The sequence below is a fragment of the Microtus oregoni genome, unplaced genomic scaffold, assembly GCF_018167655.1.
Source record: "Microtus oregoni isolate MIOR12 unplaced genomic scaffold, Mior012 000003F_ref0000135, whole genome shotgun sequence".
In the NCBI taxonomy this organism is placed as follows: domain Eukaryota; kingdom Metazoa; phylum Chordata; class Mammalia; order Rodentia; family Cricetidae; genus Microtus; species Microtus oregoni.
Window position 1 is genome coordinate 6,321,397 of NW_024543062.1, and position 15,828 is coordinate 6,337,224.

Here is a 15,828-nt window from a genome sequence, read left to right on the forward strand (position 1 = left end):
AATAAATTTCACCGTTCCCATGACCTGGCCGGTTCTCTTCCTTCCCCACTGCTAACATCCTGAATCGCATTCTCTCTAATCCATCAGTGTCTGGGTGGCATCTATGGCAATGAAAAGTACCCTTGTACAGGCTTCTCGAGTCCCCACCCTCGGTGGGGTTTTCTGTTGGTTTGGTTTTTGGTACTGAGAAGTGGAACCCAGGCTTGCTTTATGTACTAGGCCACTGGGCTGCATCACTCTACCTGTGTGTGTGTGCATGTGTCTGTGTGCGTGCGTGTGTGTCTGTGTGTACGTGCGTGTGGTGTGTGCGTGCCTGTGTGTCTTGTGTGCGTGTGCGCACGTGAACACATGCACAGTTTATTTGTGTATGTGTAAGTACATCTGCACATGTACATTCTTGTGTGGAGGCCCCCATCAACTTCCAGTGTTGTCCACCTTGTTTTTTTGAAATAGGGCCTCAATGGGACCTAAGGCTTGCTGTTCTCCAGCCAGCCAGCCATGGGGATCCTCCTGTCCCTGCCTCCCCAGCCCCGTAGTTGCAAGCATGTATCTGTATCACAATACAAGCATGTATTACAATATTATATGTATTTGTAATACAATACAAGCATGTATTACAAATGGTTCTGGGAATCAAACTCAGAATCTCAGGCTCACGCAGCGAGCACTATATGGGCTAAGCTGTCTCCCCAGTGTCTTCTCTCAGACTTTTCCTTCAAGGTGGGGTCTCACCAAGTTCCCTAGGCTGGCCTTGAACTAATGGTGTAGCCAAGGCTGTCTTAGAATTTACAGTTCTCCTGCTTTGGCCTCCCAGGTAACCGAGGCTAAAGGCCCGGACCATACCAGTGAATTCCTTGGTCGTTGGATACACTTGGTGGCCACAGACTATGTCCTTTAATTTTTGTATCCCCCCCACACAGCCTCCATTATAATGCCTTGTACTTTGGCCAAGTAAAGACTTGGTGGTGGCCTGGTGTGGTGATGCAGGCCTGAGTGGTTGGATCAAAGGTTCTGGGCCAACCTAGACTCCATGTAGCTTGGTTTGTAGAGATTCAGGAAGGCTTGGCTTCTGTCCCCAGCACCACATAAAATACACCCTGGTGGCACATGCACACCTCTTTTCTTTAATTTTTTATTTTTATGTACATTGTTGTGAGGGTGTCGGTTCCCTGCAACTAGAGTTACAGACAGTTATGAGCCGCCACGTGGGTGCTGGAAACTGAGCCTTGGTCCTCAGCCGGTGCTCTTAACTGCTGAGCCATCTCTTCAGCCCTGCTTGCCCACCTTTAAGCCTAGCACTTGGGAGGTGGAGGAAGGATGGCCAGAAGTTCTCTGACTACATCTGACCAGTTGGAGACCAACCTGGGCTACAAGAGAACCCACCTAAAAAGACAAACGAAAGGGACTTAGTTGTGGGGGGATGGCTAGCATGCAGAAGGCCCTAGGGGTCTGAACAGGGAGAATCCTGAGGTTAAGGAGAGCAAACAGTAGGAAGGGTTTATTAAAGCAGGCTGGAGTGGCTGGGATAGAGCTCAGTCAGTACAGTATTCATGGACCATGCATGAAGCAAGCTGGGGTTCGACCCCAGCATGCATAGAAAGGGACGTGGTCTCTACCACTTGTAATCCTAGCACTCGGGAAGTGGAGGCCCTGGGATTAGGAGCTCAAGGTCATCCTTAACCATGTGGCTAATTCGAGGCCAACCTGGACTATTTGAGACCCTGTCTCAAAAATAACGAAGGGGGAAAGCAGACCGACTCAAAACCAAATCAAGCCATGAATGAGCAGATGCTCAGTGGGCGCTGACTGCCTGGGAAACCTGGTCCTGTCTAAGAGCTATTGTTTGCTCCAGGATCCAGCTCTGCTGTCTGGTCCCCTCTCATCTTTCCTTGGACGTCACCCTCTTAGATACTGCTTGTTGTTTTATAAGGGCATCTGGAGAGCCCTGACTCAAAGGTCCAGCAGCGGGATGACTGGAAATGACCTCGTCTGCAGTGTCTGGCCTTGTAAGAAGCAGTTCATCACCCAGGAGCAGCCTCCCCTCACTGCTCGCTCCGTGGCTTGGCGTCTGCCCCTCTCTACACTCTGCCATCACCTGTGATGGCGCGTTCACGGCAGTTCCTCCAAACTTGACAGGGATACCTTTGTGCTGGGCACGCACGTGCAGATGCACGATCCTCACTTAAATCCTTTGTATTTTATTATTGGACAGGTGCAGGTGTCCTGCCTGTATGTGTACGTCTGTGTACCTTGTGGGTACAGTGTATGTCTGGAACCTGGGTTACAAATGGCTGTGACCCACCGTGTGGGTGCTGAGAATCCAGAGCAGGTCCTCCAAGAGCTGCGGCCAATGCTCTGAACTACTGAGCCACCTCTCCAGCCCCTTATCTTTATTCATTTACTTTTTTTGAGACAGGGTCCACAGTCCTGGCTGACCTTGAACTTGCTGTATAGCCAAGGATGGTCTCCACCTCTCCATAGCTGCGGTTGCAGTTCTCAGCCACCACACCTGGGTTCTGCAGGGCTTCATGAAGCATTCTACCGCCTGAGTTATGGTCCCAGAAGCTACTCAATGTGTCAAAGCCAAAGAGGCCTCAGTATCAGAGATGCTCTTAACGTGTGTCTGCGGTCTCTTATTTTCCTGGTCTAATTTATTTGTTTTGGCTTGGCTGGCTTTGTTTTAAGATGAGGGCAATAAATCTACCCCAGAGTAAAATTTAAAGTAGAAAACAAGGAGGACCTGAGAGGCTGAGGAGATGGTTCAATGGATAAAGGCACTTGCCACCAAGCCTAACGACCAGAGTTGGATCTGTATGGTGGGAGGAGAGAACTGAGCCCTGGAAGTTGTCCTCTGACCTCCACGTGTGCACCATATAATATGCATGCAATAAGTAAATAAATTTAATTTGAGAAAGGGAAGCATGAAGCCCCTGCCAGGTCAAGCCCCCTGATTTCCCATTAGGACCTCTCCGCACCAGAAGACCAAGTGACTAGGAGGAAGAAATCTTTCTTTTCTATTGTAATCCCACAGGGTGTGTGTGGGTAGACCTGGCTCTCCAGGGAGTTAACAGCAAGCCCAGAAGCATGGCTGTGAGCCCATGTCATTCTATTTCGTGGTCAAACTTGACTCCTTCCTGCTTGATTAAAAGATCTTGGAAGAAGAAAGCCTGGGCTGTTTCTTTATCCAGATATGGCTTCCCGAAAGGGGGCAGGGCAGGGCGGCTGTCCTCTTCCACCCACAACCCCATCCTTCTGCTGAGAGAGAAAGGCAGCTGGCTTCCAGATTCCAGCTACTCGATGTTCGCCTGTCTCTGGTTGTCGTCGTCAGCTCTAGTCAAGGACCCCGTTTCTGCCTTATCTTGTGCTTGGCGGAGTTCACGGACCTCAGGATATGCCGCCTTAGATGAAGAAGACCAGCAGGAAGTGGGATGTGGCTGAGTATCTCAGCTCCCAGAAGTCACCCCTTGGCCTACGGGCCGAGCACCGGACAGGATCTGACCAGGCTAGAAGAGACGTCCAGATGACAGGCTCTTCTGCCCCTTCTCCAGAGTCGCTGACAGGGTCACAATGTGTCTGTCTCTCATTCCAAGTGTACAGAATGTTCTCATTTACGTTTTTTCCCTGATATTAGGAATTAGCTTTTGGTAGAGATTTTTAAACTTTTCATTTTATTTATTTATTTATTTAGTGTATGGGACACAAGTGCCCCAGTGCGCATGGAGGTCAGACCCAAATTTGCAGGAATCATTTCTCCCCTTCTATTGTGTGAGTCTCTGGTTCTCCGGTCATCAAGCACTGCAACAAGCTTCTATACCCACTAAACCATCTTGCTGGTCTTTGGCAGAACTTTAATGTTGTGTAATATTCCCCCCACCCCCATATTAGGGATAGACCCTAGGGCCTTATGTATGCTAAGCCAACCAATTTTCAAATGATAAACCACACCTCAGCCACCCACTGGTGGATTCTAGGCAGGGGCTCTACCACTGAGCCACACCCCAGCCCCTCACTGGGGGATTCTAGGCAGGGGCTCTACCACTGAGTCACACCCCAGCCCCCCACTGGGGAATTCTAGGCAGGGGCTCTACCACTGAGCCCACTCCGGCCCTGGCATGGGTTGAGACTGTCTTATGTGCTGTTGTTTTGTTTCTCCTTCCTTACTCAATGCGTACATTGCCCTGGCTCACCTCTCTATCTCTGCCCTACAGGAGAGGCCTGAACCCCCCACATCGAGTCAAGTCCATCTCCATGACAACCTTCACTGAGCCTGAAGTCTTGTTCCTCCAGTCTCATGGGAATGAGGTGAGCAGCCGCCACTGAGGGAGGAGGTAGCAGACTGTGGCTCGTCCACTTGCTAGCAAAACTTTGCCTCAGGATGGTTGGAAAACCCAGTAGTTTCCTTTGAATTTCTTTTACCTTTATCTATTTAGAACATGTGTCTGTCTATCTGTCTGTCCGTCCATCTGTGGTAGGGGGAAGACAAGGTTCTCTTCCTTTACCATCTGGGTCCTAGGGATCCAGTTCAGGCCATCAACTTACCTTACCAGCCCCCAACAAGTTTCTTCTGGGATGGATTTCTCTTCATAGTTTTAGTATATGCTATCACTTGCTTTACATATGTTTTTTTTTTTTTTTTTGGTTTTTCGAGACAGGGTTTCTCTGTGGTTTTGGAGCCTGTCCTGGAACTAGCTCTTGTAGACCAGGCTGGTCTCGAACTCACAGAGATCCGCCTGCCTCTGCCTCCCGAGTGCTGGGATTAAAGGCGTGCGCCACCACCGCCCGGCCCTACATATGTTGTATTTTATGTATGGCCTGAACTGCTTACTATTCATGTATAAACTGTGTGGCAGGAGCGCGGTCTGATTTGTAAGTGCCTGCAGAGCCCCCTATAGTTGATCTTGGAAGACTTGGCCTGAGGTCACTAACCAGAGGTCTACCAACGGTGCTGTTCACACACTAATGCATTCATACACTCCACCGCTTCCGTCCTTCCAGGTTTGCCGCAAGATCTGGCTGGGTCTCTTTGATGCTCGGACATCGCTGATACCCGATTCCAGGGATCCTCAGAAGGTGAAGGAGTTCCTCCAGGAAAAATACGAGAAGAAAAGATGGTAAGGAGCAAGGGGGAGACCCAGGTCTGAAACACCTTGTTCGGCAGCCCCATTTCCAAAGTATTGCTGGCATTTTTAAGATCAGGTTTCAGCTGGGTCTGCTCCTCACCCTGACTCCCAGATTCAGTTGGTGTTAAATTCCGACTTCAAATAACAAATTGAAACTGAACATATTGGTTCATGCCTGTAACCCCAGTTCTTGGGAGAGTGAGGCAGGAGGATCAGAAATTTCTTTAAAAAAAAAAAAAAGATTTATTTATTCCGTATATGACATTCTGCCTCCATGTATTCTCGCATGCCAGAAGAGGGCACCAGATATCATTACAGACGGTTGTGAGCCACCATATGGTTGCTGGGAATTGAACTCAGGACCTCTGGAAGAGCAGTCAGTGCTCTTAACCTCTGAGCCATCTCTCCAGCCCCCAGAAATTTCAAGTCATAGCTGGGCAGTGGTGGCATATGCTTTTAGTCTCAGCACTCAATAGGCAGAGACAGGTGGCTCTCTCTGAGTTCAAGGCCAGCCTAGTTTACAGAGCTAATTCTAGGACAGCCAGAATGACACAAATAAGCCCCGTCTCAAAAACCAAACAAACAAATGAAAATGAAATTCAAGGTCATTGGCTACTTTGTGAGCTCTGAGCAAGCCTGGGCTACATGAGACCCTGTGTCAAATTAATAAAATGACAAATTGACGTGAAAAAAAAAAGAAACTTGTTATGTGTGTCACTAACCCTACAGTTCTGTTTGAAACATGTAGCCCAGGCTAACCCTGAACTCCCTACATCCCAAGGATGACCCTGAATTTTAGATCCTCCTGCTGCTGCCTGCTGAGTGCTGGGATTACGAGTGTGCACCACCACAGTTGGCTTATGTGGTGTTGAGAATCGAACCCGGGACCTCATGCCTGTTCGGTGGGTGTGTTACCCGCTGAGCCAAATTCGTAGCCCTAACCCTGCGGTTTTGATGTCCTTCTTGTTGAAAATGATCGGATCGAGCAGGTAGATCTGTCCACATGCACTAGTTTCTACGGCTCAGTAGATCTTGTCTACACACGTGTGCATGCGTGTGCCAGGGCGCTTATGTAGAGGTCAGGTAACAACTTTGTGGAGCAGGTTCTCCTACCAGGTGGATCTCAGGGATCGAACTCTGGTCATCAGTCAGGCTTGGCAGCAAGCACCTTAGCCACTGAGCCAAGTCCAGCCCTCCATCTGTTTTTACGGCAGCGTCTTTGAGTAAACCTGTCACCGGCTGCCCCTTGAGCCCCTGGGACCACTCGTCTCCCCCCTAGAGCTGGGGTTAAAGATATGCTTGCCACACGCCTAACCTTAGGTGGATGTTGGGGGCTGTGAACGCAAGTCCTCCTGGTTATACAGCAAGCATTTTACCCACTGAGCCTGAGACCACTTCCTTGGGGTGTCCTGACATTAAGATGCTTCCAGAATAAGGGGTGTATGCAGGGAGTAGGAAGGAGCTAGAGGTCAGGACAGGCTGAGCTCCTTGCTGAACAAGGTACAGACATTCTCTGTGGGATCGAGAGGGAGAAGTCAGGAAATCTGGTGTGCGGGTGTTGATCCTAGCTGTACCAGAGGGAGTTCAGGGCTAGCCCAGGCAACGTAGTGAGACCCTGTCTCAAAAGAAAAAGTGCAGAAAAGGCTTCCTTGTAACCTGTGGGAGGCCCTGGCTTCGCTCTCTAGCGCTAAGAGAGAGGCAGAGACAGGGAGAGCCCCAGAACGTAAAGGAAGGGGGGGGGGGGGGCTGGAGAGACATATAGACCCAGTGGTTAAGAGCACTGACTGCTCTTCCAGAGGACCTGAGTTCAGTTCCCAGCAGCCACGTGGTGTCTCCCAATCATCTATAGTCATCTATAGTGGGATCTGATGCCCTCTTCTGGTGTAAAGGTATACATGCAGATTAGAACACTCATATATACATAAAATAAACAAATCTTTAAAAAAAGGAAGAAGAAGCTGGAAAATAAGAAAACTGCTCCATCCGTACTGTTGTGTGTATGATTAACTAAAACCAAGACGGTTTGAGATGTCAAAAGAGGGAGAGAGAAATCCTGTTTTGTTTTTTTAAACATGTATAATGTTCTGCCTGCATACCAGAAGAGGGCACCAGATTTCATTATAGATGGTTGTAAACCACTATGTAGTTGCTGGGACCTGAACTCGGGACCTCTCCAGTCCTTTTTTTTTTTTTTTGGTTTGTCAAGGCAGGGCTCTTCTGTGTAGCCCTGGCCATCCTGGAACTCAGTTGTAAACCAAGCTGGCCCTGAACGCAGAGTTCCTCCTGCCTCTGCCTGGTACTGGGATTAATGGCACCCACCACCACCTGGTGAAATTCATTATTTTTTTTTAAATTTAAATTTATGCCGGGCAGTGGTGGCGCCCACCTTTAATCCCAGCACTCGGGAGGCAGAGGCAGGCGGATCTCTGTGAGTTCAAGACCAGCCTGGTCTACAAGAGCTAGTTCCAGGACAGGCTCCAAAACCACAGAGAAACCCTGTCTCAAAAAACCAAAAAAATGCCAGGCGATGGTGGCGCACGCCTTTAATCCCAGCACTCGGGAGGCAGAGGTAGGCGGATCTCTGTGAGTTCGAGACCAGCCTGGTCTACAGAGCTAGTTCCAGGCTCCAAAGCCACAGAGAAACCCTGTCTCGAAAAACCAAAAAAAAAAAAAAAAAAAAAAAAAAAACCAAAAAAATAGATAAATAAATAAATAAATTTAAATTTATGCTAAATTTAAAAATTCTTAAATTCTTTGAAGAACGGCTGGGTGGTGGTAGTGACACTCCTTTAATCCCAGCACCCAGGAGGCAGAGGCAGGCGGATCTCTGTGAGTTCGAGGCCAGCCTGGTCTACGAACTAGTTCCAGGACAGGCTCTAAAGCTACAGAGAAACCCTGTCTTGAAAAACAAAACAAAAAAAAAATTCTTTAAAGAGTCCGGGTGTGGCACATACCTTTAATTCAAGGCCAGCCTGGTCTATGGAGTGAGTTGTGGGATAGTTATATTAAAGACTTGTCCACAACCCAGAGAAAACTGGACATTCCTGAGGGGAAATATTTATCAAATTCTGGGCATGGTAGTATATGCCTGGAATCCCAGCTCTCTGGGATTGAGGCAGGAGGATCGGTTGAGAGTCATTTATGGGTACATTGTGACACCACGTCTCAAAAAGCCAAAACACTGATGGCAAGATAGCTTAGCAGGGCAAGGCACCTTGGGACCCACATGGTGGACGGAGAGAACAGATTCCTGCAAGTTGTCCTCTGACCGTCAGCGGCACACATGCCTGTACACTCGGACTTGCACATGTGACACATGCATGCACACGCACATAACAATAAAAAATCCTTTAACATAGAGATGCATTAAGATACCTGGGGACAGCTGGGTATGGTAGCTCATGGCCAAACAATCTGGGGGTGTGGCTCAGTGGTAGAACATTTATCTTAGAATCCCCCAGTGAGGAGCTGGGGTGTGGCTCAGTGGTAGAGCCCCTGCCTAGAATCCCCCAGTGAGGAGCTGGGGTGTGGCTCAGTAGTAGAGCCCCTGCCTAGAATCCCCCAGTGAGGGGCTGGGGTGTGGCTCAGTGGTAGAGCCCCTGCCTAGAATCCCCCAGTGAGGGGCTGGGGTGTGGTTCAGTGGTAGAGCACTTACCTTGCATGCACAAAGCCCAGCTCACAGAAGAGACGCACTCAAGAGAACATTGTTAGGTCACTAAATACTTTTTATTCATACTTTAGGTGAAGCAACAATAAAAACTTTGTAACTTGTGTTTTCTCAACCACCTCAGCTGAGCACGGTCCAAAATTTTCGCTCTTTCATTAGGATAACTGTTTTTTCTCATAGGTACGTCCCCCCGGAGCAAGTCAAAGGACCCTCTTATAGCAAAGGCAATGCCTCTACGCCTGTCCAGGGCTCTGTACCAGAAGGGAAGCCCGTGCGGACACTTCTGGGAGAACCTGTGCCATCTCTCTCTGATGCTGCTTCCTCTTCGAGCCAGGTAAGCCTCTAACCTGATCCTCCCCTTCCCACTGAGGTTTGGTTTAGATTGTGTGGAACTGGGCATTGCTTTCCAAAGTCAGATCCTCTGGGTTTAGCAAACCAGCAGTCCAGGAACTGGAAGCTGATTCTCAGCCCTGCTACCACCTCTAATTTGTGTCTGGTATCCGGGGACCCCAGCAGGAAGTGGTATCGAATGACCTCAGTCCTAACCCTCCCTTCTGAGGAGCCAGGACAGCGCTTCCTTATCTGACAAAGACCTGGAATTGAGAGCCCCTGGACACTGGACAGCCCATTGCCGCCTGTCTTAGGGCTACCTCTATGGGCTCTCAAAAACCTGATTTTGGGGGCTGGAGAGATGGCTCAGCGGTTAAGAGTATTGCCTGCTCTTCTAAAGGTCCTGAGTTCAATTCCCAGCAACCACATGGTGGCTCACAGCCATCTGTAATGGGGTCTGGTGCCCTCTTCTGGCCTGCAGGCATATATGCAGACAGAATATTGTATGCATAATAAATAAATAAATATTAAAAAAAAAAACCAACCTGGTTTTGGGGGCCGATATTCTGAGAGGATCAGCTGAGAGTTACAAGAGGTACTTAGAGGTCTGAGGAACCTGACACACTCTTTCGGCTCCCACAGGCACCAGATACACACATGGTATACTTATATAAATGCAGATAAAGCACCCATACATATAAAATTAAAAGGAAGAGAGCCATGCAGTGGTGGCACAGCCTTTAATCCCAGCACTTGGGAGGCAGAGGCCAGTGAATCTCTGAGTTCAAGGACAGCCTGGTGTACAGAGGAAGTTCCAGGACAGCCAGAGCTGAAACAGAGAAACCTTGTCTCAAGAAACAAAAACAAAATTAAAAGGAAGGAAAGAAAAGGGAGGAAAAAAGAGGCACTTAGGTGATTTCTGAATGGGAACCCTCTCAGCCCATGCCACCACCTTACCCAGCCTTCTCCCTGCTTGGCCGGGGGCAGCCTGGGGAGCTCTGGAGGGGCCCAGGTCACGGGTGGGATTCTGACTGCCACACACAATTCTTCCCCCAAATCTGCCAACCAGTCCCAGGTTCGTACAGCCCAGGCCAGAAGCTCCCAGCCTCCTTCCCAGTCGTCCACCAAGAAAGCCAGCACCGACCTGCTGGCCGATATCGGCGGGGACCCCTTCGCTGCTCCCCAGGCGGCTCCAGCCTTTGCTGCCTTCCCAGCCTTTGGAGGTAAGTGCCACCTGCGCTGAGAACCTGTCTCCACCACATATATTACTACAAAGACATTCAGTCCACTGGGGCCTGACCCTTCTGTGGGGCTGGAAGAACAAGGGTCAAGAGATAGCATGGGCTCTATTTGGAAGTTTAGCCCTACAGCATATGAGTGGGGATCCCGAGTACCTCTTTTAACAGTCAGAGGACCCATTTGATGACTTTATCCCTGCTACAGAAGGGGGCCAGGTATAGTGGTGTTGGCCTGTATTTGTGATACCTGGGAGGCTGAAGCAGGAGAATAAAAAGCTGAATAACTTTTTCCGTGTTTGCTGTGCATTTTCACGCGTGTGCACTTGAAACCAGAGAACTACCTTGCCCGTTGTTCCTCCGCTACCAGCCACCTTTTTTTTCTTTATATTTTTTTTTTAACTCAGTGTGACTGTTTCACATTCTGTGTGTCTGCGTACCTCATGTGTGCCTGGAGCCCACAGAGATCAGAAAAGGACTTTATAGTCTCTGGGACTGGAGCTACAGACGGCTGTGAGTCACCGTGTGAGTGCCGGCCGGCCATCCCCAGTCCTCTGCAAGAGCAGGTGCTCTTCACCATTAGCACCGGCCTTTTTAATTACAATGAAGCAAACAAAAATCAGTTCTCACTGGCCTGGAACTTGCCATGTCTGCTAACCTGGCTAGCCAGTGAGTCTCAGGGATCCACCTGTCTCTGTGTCTCCAGTGCTGGGATTATAAGCGTATCACATGAATTCTGGGGACAGAGCTACCCTCTGGCAGAGGGAGACAGACAGACAGACGCATTTTGCATCTGTTTTGGAGACAGGGTCATGCTATGTAGCTCAGGCTGGCCTCAAACTCATGATTTTCCCACTCCAGCCTCCTGAGTGCTGGGGTCACAGGTGTGAGCCACCATGCTTGGTGTTTTAGGTTTCTGTTGCTATGATTAAAACACTGACCAAACCAGTTGGGGGAGGAAAGGGTTGCTTGGGTTCACAGTCCCTTGAAAGAAGTCCTAGCAGGAACTCAAGGCAGGAACTGAAGCAGGAACTCGGGAGAGATCTGCTTGCAGGCTTGTTCTTTGTGGCTTGTTCAGCCTGCTTTCTGTTTTTGTTCTGTTTGTTTTAAAATTTTGAGGCAGGGCCGCATGTATAGCTCTGGCTGGCCTGGAACATACTGTGTAGACGGGTCAGCCTGCTTTCTTATATAACCCGGGACCGCCTGCCCAGGCTGGCACTGCCTTCATATTAATCAAGAAAATGTCCCCACAGGCTTACCTGTGGTCAGTCTGATGGAGGCACTTTCTCGTTTGTTTTGATGGCAGGGTGGGGAAGTCTCTACAGCCTTGGCTGTCCTAGAACTCACTATGTAGACCAGGATAGCCTTGAATTCACAAAGACCCCCCTGCCTCTGCCTCCCAAACGCTGGAATTAAGAGTGTGCACCACCATGTATGGTGGAGGCGTCTTCTCAATTTGAGGGTCTTCTTGCTAAATGACTTTAACTTGTTTCAAGTTGGCAAACTAGTCAGCTGTGGTTGTTTGAAAGAAAATGGCCCCCAAAGGGACTGGCACTATAGGAGGTGTGGCTTTGTTGAGGTGGGTGTGACCTCGTCAGAGGAAGTGTGTCACTCTAGGGGCGGGCTTTGAGGTCTCCTATGCTAAAGCTACTCCCAGCGAAACAGTCCATTTTCTGATCCAAATGTAGCCAGCGCCAGGACTTCCAGCGTGCCACCATGCTGATAATGGACCGGACCTCTGAACTGTAAGCCGCCACCTCAGTGAAATGTTTTCCTCTGAGAGTTGTGGGTCACGGTGTCTAAGACATCAACACATCTGGCTATGTATACATTTCCTGCATGCAGCCTTTGTGTTCCCTCCGCCCATAGGCCAGACTCCTTCCCATGGGGGCTTCGCCAACTTCGATGCCTTCAGCAGCAGCCCCAGCACTTCGGCCTTCGGGAGCCTCCCCGCATCGGTCCAGACTCCATTCCAGGCTCAGCCAGCCCCTGCAGGTAAACTCCTTGCCCATTTCCTGCCTCTCTTCCAGTAACATCAGCATCCGCGTTCATGCATCACCTCTGCGTTCTTCTCTCCTTCACATCCCCAGTGATCGTAAAATAGGCTGAAAAACTGCTTCTCCTTGAAGGGTAGAGCCTGGGGCTGCCCTGTCACAGAGGGTGCTGTGGTCCTATTTTTCACATAAAATCAGTATCAGCACAGATTCTACCCCAAGACAGTTTTCTTTTTTTAAAAAAAAATATTTTATTTTGCCGGGTGGTGGTGGTGCAGTCCTTTAATCGCAGCAGAGGCAGGCGGATGTCTGTGAGTTCGAGACCAGCCTAGTTTACAGACCGAGTACCAGAGCAGGCTCCAAAGCTACAGAGAGAAACCCTGTCTTGAAAAACCAAAAAAAAAAAATTGATTTTGCATATTTGTTGTGTGTGTGCACACTCAGGCAGGTCCGTGTGTGCCGTGGCACTTGTGTAGAGGTCACGTGACAACTTTCATGAGGTCGCATAACGAGTGTCTTACCTGCTCGGCCATCTCACTGCTCCTCCGACCCAGTCAGGAAGTTTCTGGGAAGCCTGGAAGCCTGAGTCCTACTACAGTGTGTACATCCTGTTCTTATTGTCTGTAATATCCTGCCCCAAAGGGTCAAGTGGCTAGGTCAAGTTGGAGGTGATCCCCATGCATCCACACAGACCCCTTCCAACATCAAAGGTCTTTAAAACCGAGTCTTGTATTTTTAGGAATCGCAGGAGACTTTGGGTCCCTTTCAAGCCTCCAGTTCTTTCCAAAGCCCCCAGACATCCGTCTTCACAGCCTTAAGCTGCCTCTCTTCCTTCGGCTGTTCTGGACACCAGGAGTTGGCAGCTGAGGGCCGTAGAGACCAGCTGTCTAGGGACAAGCCAATGACTCACGCTCTTTTCCCCCTCTGCCCTCCCTTCTCCACCCTCATTAGCAGCCAGCCGGATGCTAACTGGAAGTTACAGCTTTGGTGAGTCCTTTGCAGCCCCCAGCCTACTCAAGGTCCACTGAGCCACACCCCAGCCCCTCACTGGGGGATTCTAGGCAGGGGCTCTACCACTGAGCCACACCCCAGCCCTCACTGGGGGATTCTAGGCAGGTGTTCTACCACTGAGCCACACCCCAGCCCCTCTCTGGGGGATTCTAGGCAGGGGCTCTACCACTGAGCCACACCCCAGCCCCTCACTGGGGGATTCTAGGCAGGGGCTCTACCACTGAGCCACACCCCAGCCCCTCACTGGTCTTGAACTTTCAGTCCTCGTGCCTTCTCCGTTTTATACTGATAAACGTGAAAATCCAGACTGATGAGATTGTCTGTTAAAGGTGCACACTGCCAATCCTGACCTCACAGTCCAGTCCCAGAAACTCACAGGTGGAAGAAAAGAATCAGCTGAGGGAAGTTGTCCTCAGAGCTTCACCTGGCATCGTGCTCTCCCAGACACACACTAATAAACACAGAACGTAGAAAGAAAGTTACCTTAAAATCTGTACAAAGGGGCTGGAGAGATGGCTCAGAGGTTAAGAGCACTGACTGCTCTTCCAGAGGTCCTGAGTTCAATTCCCAGCAACCACATGGTGGCTCACAGCCATCTATAATGAGATCTGGTGCCCTCTTCTGGCATACAAACATACATGAAAGGAATGTTGTATACATAATAAATAAATAAATAAATCTTAAAAAAAAAATCTGTACAAAGGTTCCCGTAAGTGTGTAAAGAAAGTAACTGGCGGTTCAACCTTGACACTGACCAAGCACAGACTACTAGACATAATTGTAGTAATAAGAGTGGCGGGGCTGCGTCCCCAGCACTCCAGCTGCCCACATGGCTAGCTTATGCTCCGAAATAACAACACACAAACTGTATTCATTTAAACACTGCTTGGCTCATTAGCTCTAGCCCTTACAGGCTAATTCTCACATCCCGATCAACCCATCTCTAATAATCTGTGAGCACCGGTCTTACCGGGAAAGGTTCAGCATGTCTAACCTGGCGGCTTGCTTCATCGCGTGCGTCTGCCCGGGAGAGTGGAGCATGGCATCTCTCTGAGGCATCTGCTCCCGAGAAGAGAGCTGTGGAGTCTGAGCTCACTTCCTCTTCCTCCCAGCGTTCTGTTCTGTTTACCCCTCCACCTATCTTCTAACCAATGAGGGCCAAGCAGTTTCTTTTTATTTAACCAATGACCTTCCTCCATCACATAATGAGAATTTTTAATTTTCTTTTTCTTTTTCTTTTTTCTTTTTTTGTTTGTTTGTTTGCCAAGACAGGGTTTTCTTTGTAGCCCTGGCTGTCCTGGAACTCACTCTGTAGACCAGGCTGGCCTCAAACTCAGAGATCTGCCTGCCTCTACTAAATGCTAGGAGTAAAGGCATGCGCCACCACCGCCTGGCCCAACACATTGAGAATTTAATAAGCCAAGAGAGTAGGTCTCTGCAGTCTCCCCCACGGGAAAATGGGTTCAGTGCAGAAGGGAGCCAGCTAAGGTGACCTGAGGAACTAGTTAGCATGTTTTCTCTCTAATAGAAGCAAGGTTTTGTTATCAACTGACAGAATCACCTCCTAGAATATATTTTTCCTTCTTTTAATAATTTATTATTATTTTATGCACATCATGTTTTGCCTGCATATATGTCTGTATGAGGGTGCCAGATTCCCTAGAACTGAAGTTTCAAGACAATTGTGAGCTGTCCTGTGGGTGCTGGGAATTGAACCCAGGTCCTCTGGAAGAGCAGCCAGTGCTCTTAACCGCTGAGCCATCTCTCCAGCCCCTCTCCCCCACTTTTAAGGATTTATTTTTATTTGCATGTATGAGTGTTTTAGGCCTACATAAGAGTATGCCCCATGTGTGGAGACCAGAAGAGGGCATTAAAGCATCTGGACCTGGAGTTAGGTGGCTGCAAGCTGCCATATGGGTGCTGGGAACCAAACCTGGTTCCTCTCCAATAGCAGGAAGTGCTCTGAAGAACCACTGAGCCGTGTCTCCAGCCCCAGAATAGAGATTTTTCAAACACGATCCTTTCATGGCTGGACTAGGAAACAAAATTTCCTTAAGTTCCTACAAACAAGAGTTACATATATTGGGCTTGAAAGATGACTCAGCAGTTAAGAGCACTGGTTGCTCTTCCAAAGGACCCAGGTTTGATTCCCAGCGCCCACATTGGTGGCTCCCAGACATCTCTAACTTGACTTCCAGGGGATTTGGTGCCCCCTGCTGGCCTCTTTGCACCAGGCATATGATGTATGTGTGTGTGTGGGTGCAAGGAAAACCTCATACAAGTAAAATTTTTTTAAAAAACACAGTCTTTGAAAGCTTTCAATTTTATCTTATATTTACTTATAGTTAGGTTGGTATGGTGCTTGCCTGGCTTGCCCAAGACTCTGGGTTTGGTCCTTATCACCACATAAATCAGGCGTGGCAGGCCAGGCCTGTCATCCTGGCACTCAGAAGTTTGAGGTCCTCAGCTAC

General features: G+C 49.1%; 1 protein-coding gene across 2 annotated transcripts in view; it reads left to right on the forward strand.

Annotated features, from left to right (window-relative positions):
• Window positions 1–15,828, forward strand: part of Agfg2 (ArfGAP with FG repeats 2) — a 39,546-nt gene that overhangs the window by 14,694 nt on the left and 9,024 nt on the right. The window contains exons 2-7 of one of the 2 annotated variants that reach the window (XM_041648557.1): window positions 4,209–4,302; window positions 4,996–5,111; window positions 8,968–9,121; window positions 10,187–10,340; window positions 12,222–12,347; window positions 13,298–13,333. In XM_041648557.1, the coding sequence (XP_041504491.1) occupies window positions 4,209–4,302; window positions 4,996–5,111; window positions 8,968–9,121; window positions 10,187–10,340; window positions 12,222–12,347; window positions 13,298–13,333 (680 nt within the window). The remainder of the gene's footprint in view (window positions 1–4,208; window positions 4,303–4,995; window positions 5,112–8,967; window positions 9,122–10,186; window positions 10,341–12,221; window positions 12,348–13,297; window positions 13,334–15,828) is intronic. The other variant, XM_041648558.1, reaches the window with a different exon arrangement.